We start from the raw sequence: 8,070 nt of genomic DNA, 5'->3' as shown, positions 1-8,070 counted from the left end.
GTTGGGCATAAGTGGGAGGTTCATTAAGGCAAACCCAAATGTGTGCTTACCTCCGTGACAAATCAAAGGGCCACGTGCATGGCCCTTCACCATGTGCCTTTGCCCCCTCCGCGTCTCTGACTATTTATGAGACTCGGAGCCGGCGCATTGCAACTCGGTTGTATATCCATTTTAATTGAAACATTTTCATTATTAGCTTTTATTTTTTATTTTATTTTATTTATATTATATTATATTATTTTTTAGCTATAAAAATGGACCAAATATGAAAAATTGATCGATCAATGTATTTTGATTAATTATATTTAGTAATTTTATCTGATTAATTATTTTATTACTTACGAATATATTAAAATTTTATTAAAAAAAGATAATACGATTTTTTTTGTGTGTGTGTGTATATGCCACAACAGGTTTTTTATTCTAGGGTTTAGGGTTTAAGGCCTAATTATTAGTTAATTAAATATTTAAATATTTTTAAATATATATTTAAAAAAAATTAGCCTTGGTTGCACTCTCGAAATAGGCTAAGGTGGGGGAAGTTAAGTCGGTTGAAGGAAAGCAGAAGTTGGGGAGGAGTGGACGGCATAAGAAAGTGGGGGCCCACCAAATCAAAGCGAGTGAAATACAGCTGGGGGAGAGAGCCCACAGACTCCACCTTAACTAACCTCGCAGAAGAAAGCCTACTAAAAACGGAAAGTGGAATTTCGACACGTGATTACGTGAACATGTGAAACGAAATCACGCATGCTTCACATGCAAAACTGTAACGGATGTCACGTTTCAATCAAGCCTCCGGCCAGCTATTTATTCCTCTTTCTCGAACCGCTCCAGAGCTCATTCATCCTCACTCTCTGGACTGCGTCGATCTTTGCTCTGTTCGGACGCCATGGATGGACTACTTCTCTGCTCCTGCTAATGCCGCAAGACTGCCATTAAGAGGTGGGTTGTGTTCTACGCCCCGAACGACATGGGGAGATTCTTTAACTTGGATCTCTGCCTGCTCCCCACTGGTTCCGCCAGCAGTGATCCCGCCTCCTCCTCGGATGCTTCTTCCCCCTCTCAGGAACTCCGCATATCGAGGTACGTACGTGTTCATAGTTCATACTTTTGCCTTTCTTCTTCCTCTTCTGATTTTTCTCTTACGTCTTTTTTTCCATGTTTCTCGACTGATTTTCTCTTTCATTATCTGGCATTGAAGAAGCGAGATTACACCGATGGAGAGCTCGCAACAGATAACGATATTTTACAACGGACGGGTTTGTGTCTGTGACGTGACGGAGATTCAGGTTCGTTTCCTTCTTTCGTGTTACCGGATATCGAAAGCTTCATTTCTTGACGGCCGGACCTGTTTCGCAAGCACTCTTAACGAAACTGAGATCGTAGTTTAGTTTCTAGCTTCACTATTTGCGCCGTCGGAGAGATCATCGTGATTTCATTTGAATCTTTGTTCAGGCGAGAGCGATACTGTGCATGGCAAAACGAGAAACGGAAGAACGACTTCGAGCCCATTCATCCTCGCCATCCTCGCCATGTACAACACAAAACACTCAAGCCCAGCCGACGGGGCTGTCGATGAAGAGGTCTCTGCAGAGGTTCCTCCAGAAGAGGAAAAGTCGAATCCAGTCCACTTCGTGTCCGTACACCCAATAGCCGCGGTCGCAGCAGACTTAGAACGACAAGATGATCATTGGAAGATCTGTTTCTTCAAATATTTTTATTATTATCACCCCCACGCAGCGTCTTCCTCTGCAATTTCTCAGGAACTAGATAGCGATGTAGAGCTGCTTGTGCCGACATTGTTGAACAAGACCGTCACCTTATCGATTAAACGCCTTGAAATTGGAACGGTGTGTGTCGGTATCGTGTATCGTTTTAGGACTTTAGTATTTTAAAATAAAAATAATGACACGATTTATTTGTTTAGATAGGTTTTAAGGCATAATTTTCGCGTTTGATTAATTTTAAAATTTTTAATATATTATGTAAGAATAGGCATGTTCAACACGTGCGTTCAACACTTTGGGTGGGACGGTGTGACTTTCTCTGAGACACATCTCTGACTCATGTCTTAGGAAAAACAGGAAACACAAACTGAGACGCATCTCAGACCTACAAGTTTCCTGATGGTCACCAGAAGTAGATTTTACTCACTCCAGTCATTGCACCTCCAGGCTTCAAATATATCTTCTTCAAAATAAGCAGGAAGCTTACATACTTTCTACTGCTGGACTAGATGGGTGTTTCAACTCAAACCTACCTCATGAAACTACATCAGTACTTCTTACCAGGTTTTTCTCTTCTTCCTTATCTTCACCCATAGCAGATACTCAAGTGTTGCGAGATACTGGTTTCACAAGAGTAATGGCTCTGGAATTCATTTGAGATTAAATACATTCTGCATATGAGCTGAAGAAGAATATACAGGGGAGGGGTGGGGTGGGCATTTGGGTTCCAGATAAGAAATACCAATAAAAAAGTTTTTAAGAGCATTCATAGTGTATTGGAATCCTATAATGAGTTCTCTCAAGTGAAAAACAAGCTTATTAGAGAATCAGAAAATAGTACACTTTTCTCATGCTGAGAAAGTGTTCCATGTTCTTCAATGCTAAAAGCATTTTATAACCTGGAAGTGGGGCGAGGCTCATCCCAATCTGTGATAATGTGATTGCGGGTGATTCCTTTGAGAGAGGTACATCCACTTAATGCCATTGTCAGCTCAAACTCTTCACGAAGCATTTGAAGAACTTTTCTTACACCAGCCTCACCTTCTGCTGCCAATGAGAACACTACCGGCCTTCCAATCTGTCCAATAATAAGAATAAAAGCAAAATGATAACTGGTTGTATGGCTCTCAAGAAGATAACTGTAATTGTACAGTCCAATGGGGGTACAGGACCAAGGAGAAACAGAAAATTCAAGCTCCACTTACAAACACGCCAGAGGCTCCAAGTGCCAAAGCCTTGAAGACATCTGTTCCACGACGAACTCCACCATCAAGGAACACGGGGACACGGCCTTGTGCAGCCTTAACAACCTGCACTTTGTGTTTATTATGAATTCATATCTAAATATCTTACCTCGATTAATTCCTTATGCAAACTCAATTACTGATAAAGAAAACAACTGTACATGATATAACCTTTATGAAAAATGTATGTAAAACTACAGAATCAAGTCTACTTCCATAATTTTAGTCACACTTGCAAACTTTACCTCTTCCAAACTACTAATAGTTGCTTGTACATAATCAAGTTGCCGAGCACCATGGTTAGACACAATGATACCAGCAGCTCCTGCTTGAATAGCAAGTCTTGCTGCAAATCACAAAAGAATGTGTTGGTAATGGAAGTTGTCTACAAGCAGATCAAATCGGAACAAATATATCTGATATCCAGAGTACATACTATCCTCTGCTGTCATGACACCCTTCACCAGAATTGGCATTGATGTGATTGTCTGCAACCATTTCACATCCTGTCCAAAGCAAACTAAGATATCTATCATCTCTATAAGAATAACATGAATTTGGAGCTCAAATAAAATGTTCTTGTCAATATTTCCTTGTGCATAATAAAAGTTAGTCTCAGTAACACTGCAACTGAATGTGCATTATGCTGTGCTGCATCAGGTGTTTCTACCTATTCCGATTTTTGTTCCTTCTTCATTAGTTTAAGTTGCTCTATGTAATCATCTAATACGAATCCCAAAAGGTGAATCAACAAAATCATAAAAAATGCAATCTCAGAAGCTTCATTTCTTAAGCAGAAGACATACAGCCAATTACAAAGATTTGGATCTTCTCTCCATTTCACATACCTTCCAGCTCAAAGAACGGTCAATTTGATCAGCAACATAGGAGGCTAGTCCAGAGTCGTTAGTCTGAATCACCAAGAAATAGATACAGTGAGACATGGAAAGCAGGGTAATGGATTGTATTCACTGTGGGCTACTTTCAACTCACCTGATCCATCGTGCCAAGGTTCAGGCCCTCAAAGTTTTTCAGTGTCAAGTATGGAGGCAAAGTAAACCTGAAATTTCATCCATTAGGATACACTTCCCATACTGGGATATAGAACAAGTGACTAAATCTGCTGTAATTCATAGGCAGCATGTTTGGAGAACACTTGAATAACGATAATCGGTACAGAAAGTTGTCATGAAGTTATGGAAATATTTTTGGAGTATTTGGTGTACTTTATAAGAGCCCATCTCATGATCAAGATTAGGCAATTAAATTAATTTACAAACAAAGAGTTCAGTTAACAATCTTAAAATAAAGGTCCTGACCCAAGAACAACCATTACCACCGAAAAGAAAAGAAAAAAAAAAAAGAGGAAAAATAGAATAAAATTTTGTCAAAGGAAAATTTTCAGCTAGAAAATGAGAAGATGACATCATGTGTATAAATCAGCCAATGTCATGCATATTTGCTGGTAATAGCAATATTAAAGAAAGAAATAAGAAAGAGACCTGTTCTTAATGTCAGCTTCCCTTCGCCCAAGTCTTGGAGTATCAACTGTGAGGGCAATTGCTTTGAAGCCAGCCCGCTCAGCCCTTCTAACAAGTTGCGCAACCACATTTCTGTCCTTGTAAACCTTCAGCATTTCAAAAGAAACCGAGGGGAGTTGGCATCAATTTGCGTTCCACAAATAAAACATTGAAACATCCATAGGTTGGAATGTGCCTTACAAGAGGCAAATCTTGTGATATGACAAAATACTTACATAGAGCTGGAAGAAGCGAATACCAGGTCCTGTGGATGCAACTTCTTCGACACTGGAGGTAGCCCATGAAGACAAAGTCTGTAGCAATTGTGCACCATACCAAGTAACATCCAGTCATGAATTACTACAGATGAACGGTTGGAACCACCCAGAAATGTTCAGAATAGAACAAATAAATCAATGAAAGGGATTAGAACAGTAGCTCAATGAGCACTGAATATAATGCCACCAAACATTGACATAGATATCAGTTAGGACATACAAAATAATAGTAGACTTTAAGGTGGTGCTTCTTTCACAGAGTAGTTCAGTCCAAGATATCCTATACAACACTAACTGGGATAGGGGTATAATAATAGTATGCATAACATAAGCTGAAAAGAAATGCTGTCCAGACCAATGTCACATCTAGACTGCCATAAATAAACCTGAAGGGACAAAATTGAGAATTGCATTTTATCAAGTTTAAACAGGGCATTTAAGATGACATCAATTCATAAAGACACTTAAGATCATGAAAGTCAGCCAAAACCGTGTTTTAGAAATAAGTTTCAGCTGAAGTGCCATCGTGCTTTAGATGGTGTACACGGTAAATAATGACAGGCCAAACAAATCACTAGAGATAAGGTGTCAAACCATGATAGTCCCAGCTGCTGATGCTGCTCTAGCTGTTGCATACTCTCCTGTGGAACAGAATCAAACTAGAAGTTAAAACATGCAATCTAGATTGGTCCGAACTAGTTTGTGTTTCTTTCTATTAAAAAGCTCAACAAAAGTTTGAGAATATTCCATACCTATCTCAACAAAAATAAATGTTCAAGTTCTGAAGTGCCTCAAAATATTTCACAAAAAAACATCTAATGCTTCTTTAAAAAAAAAATAGTGAGAATTGTATTAAAAGATAAAAAAAAAGTGAAAAACAGTACCCAGCTAATAAACCTGCTGATTATCCGTAATTACTCAACAATACAAAACAACAGAATTACAAAGTATCCTTGACAAAATTCCAGGAGGGACTTCTTGACTTTATATATGTTGAGGAAGCATTCCAAGGACTTGTTCAAGCAAATCATGTACCTTCTGGATGGGCCATCTTTTGCTTTGCTGTTGGAGCAATCATTATTGGCATTGATATCTTGTACCCCAAAACAGTAGTTGTCATGTCAATTTTGGTAACATCTATCAGTATACGAGGGCGAAACCTATGTACAGTATTTGGAAAGGATGTTAGATGAAGTGCAAAAAAACAGAACCAACAGAAACAGGGTGCCTGATTAAAAAATGAGAAAATTCATAATATACATATGGCTTTCCCTACTTCTAAAAGGCTGACTAGTGCAGACATGACATTTTAAGTAGCTAAACCTTTATATAAAATCCAAAGTACCAATGACACAAACTCTCTACTGTTTCAACTGGAAACTGAACAACCAGCTTTGCTAAGAAAAGAAAAGGGTCAAGATAGCTCATCTAGTTCGATTCTAGGACAGGACAAGGCAAGGCCATTACAGTTGTTTATTGTAAATGCTAGAAAAGAAAAAAAGGGAGAATATATTAGAAAGAAAACTCACAGAATCCTTGAAAATGCATTTATGTTCTCCTTAAGCGTCCACTGATCCTCTGCACCTGATGCATAGTAATCATATACCATCTTCGGGAGTTTCTCCTTGGCAATTGCCTCATACTCGGAAACATTAGTGATCTCCATCTTCACAACTTACTTTTTAAACCTTCATTTTCAGATAAACAAAATTAGATTCTTCTCCAACCCATAGAAACAGAAAGAAATAGGCATTTATCATTATTCATCCAAAAATGAAATGTAGAATTTCACAACAAATTCCAATGAAAGAAGTACATTAAAGAGAGCACCAAATTAGAAGTCAGCAAAGCAAACCAAAAAGAACAAAAAAAAAAAGCAGAACACAAGATAAGGCTGTGACATTTGGCCATACAGTTTAGATGCCTATTCTGACTCAAAACTGCTAATGCCAAGAAAAAAGAGGTACGATCTTGGACAATAATTTATTGGATGGAAGGAGAGGGGGAGAGAGAGAGAGAGAGGCAGGGACAAATATGACAGAGAAAAAAATGTCCAGAAACCAGACCATTAGACAGATCCAAGCCAATAACTTTCTTTGAAAAGCCATATGATTTGAAAAAACAAACAGCATTAGCTAATACAAGGAGAACAAACATAAGAAATTTAAGCCTAACCTGGGACTCAAATACCAACCATGCAATTTTGAATCAAAATCCACCAGAAAAACTAGATAAAAGAACTGAACAAAAAATGCATGCTTGAGCCAAAAGTTGAAGTGGAACCAGAATCTACAGCTCTCACAAATTGACAAGCCAAAATGCTAATGTTTTAGCTGCTGCAAGATGTTCACTCACAGATCAACCCCTTGTAGTAAACACAACAAAATGAAGCAAGTTAAAACAAATCAACTTTTAAAATTGCGATTATATTTGACACATCCACTTCATACATCAAGAAACAATCGATGGTAGATGGAGCATTGACTGATTCCGTAGTATGAAGATGTAAAATGATATATAAACCGTGCTTGAATTTAATATTTAGTCACGCAAAAGCATGAAATTCTACTCAATCTCTGATGATGTTCTCATAACCAGTGTTAGATGCGATAAACGTCTTATCCTTATGAGGTTTCCAGTTCCTTGAATACGCAAATGACAGCCCATATAGAATCGACCACTCGAAAGATTAAAATTTGCTCTAACCATTGAAATTCGTACATATCGTGAGGCAATCAACTTAGAAAAACAGAGAATTTAATCAGATATTACTATCTTAAAAACGTCCGGAAGCGCCACTGCATGTTGGAAGAAAACATATTCATGCTCATTCTAGTTCAAACAATCTGAACTAGAGCATATAAAGAAGCGTATCGTCAAGCATCCGAGAAGGTTAAAAAGCAGAGCCGTCTCGATTCACAGAAACTCCATTTCAGAAACACAATCTGGTCAAGCTTACTAGCTACAGTAAAGTTCATTTTTTTTATTAAACCCATTAAGAAAACGGTAGCATCTCCGTCTCCCGACACGAATAAGAAGCAGAAAACAGACAAAAAGTAGGAAATCGTAGAACATCTGACCCGTATTACAAAAAATAGAAACGACGCAAATTACAGCATTCCCAGATTGAAATTTGAAGCGAAAAAACGAAGAAAGCAAACCTCAGAGGGCGGAGGCCAGGTCCTCTGAGAGAGAAAAGTGGACGAAATGAAGCCGAGGGGGAGGCGCAGATAATAATATGATTGGCGAGGTTAAAACAGAACAGAACGATGTGGAAACGAAACGGGTAGCATGAGAGAAG

At 38.4% G+C, this 8,070-nt stretch overlaps 2 protein-coding genes across 2 annotated transcripts; one reads left to right on the top strand and one right to left on the bottom strand.

The window, feature by feature from the left end:
• The first annotated feature begins 903 nt into the window (after window positions 1-903).
• On the top strand, window positions 904-1,808 carry LOC137952816 (protein TIFY 5A-like). Its single transcript, XM_068799888.1, has 3 exons — window positions 904-1,083; window positions 1,202-1,289; window positions 1,456-1,808. The coding sequence occupies exons 1-3, from the start codon at window positions 971-973 to the stop codon at window positions 1,651-1,653; spliced, it is 399 nt and encodes a 132-aa protein (XP_068655989.1). The 5' UTR covers window positions 904-970; the 3' UTR covers window positions 1,654-1,808.
• A 436-nt stretch (window positions 1,809-2,244) lies between these two features.
• Window positions 2,245-8,070, bottom strand: LOC137952815 (glycolate oxidase 1-like). Its single transcript, XM_068799887.1, has 12 exons — window positions 7,931-8,070; window positions 6,299-6,457; window positions 5,805-5,929; window positions 5,364-5,410; window positions 4,728-4,805; window positions 4,474-4,598; window positions 3,965-4,031; window positions 3,820-3,882; window positions 3,408-3,477; window positions 3,217-3,317; window positions 2,933-3,037; window positions 2,245-2,805 (listed from the first exon to the last, which is right to left on the bottom strand). Exons 2-12 carry the CDS (start codon window positions 6,433-6,435, stop codon window positions 2,620-2,622), a joined length of 1,104 nt encoding a protein of 367 aa, XP_068655988.1. The 5' UTR covers window positions 6,436-6,457; window positions 7,931-8,070; the 3' UTR covers window positions 2,245-2,619.

The sequence above is a fragment of the Aristolochia californica genome, unplaced genomic scaffold (assembly GCF_029961685.1).
Source record: "Aristolochia californica isolate CCGP_79_NKW_82.1479 unplaced genomic scaffold, dmAriCali1.0.hap1 SCAF_16, whole genome shotgun sequence".
NCBI lineage: Eukaryota > Viridiplantae > Streptophyta > Magnoliopsida > Piperales > Aristolochiaceae > Aristolochia > Aristolochia californica.
This window is presented reverse-complemented; position numbering and strand designations above follow the sequence as displayed.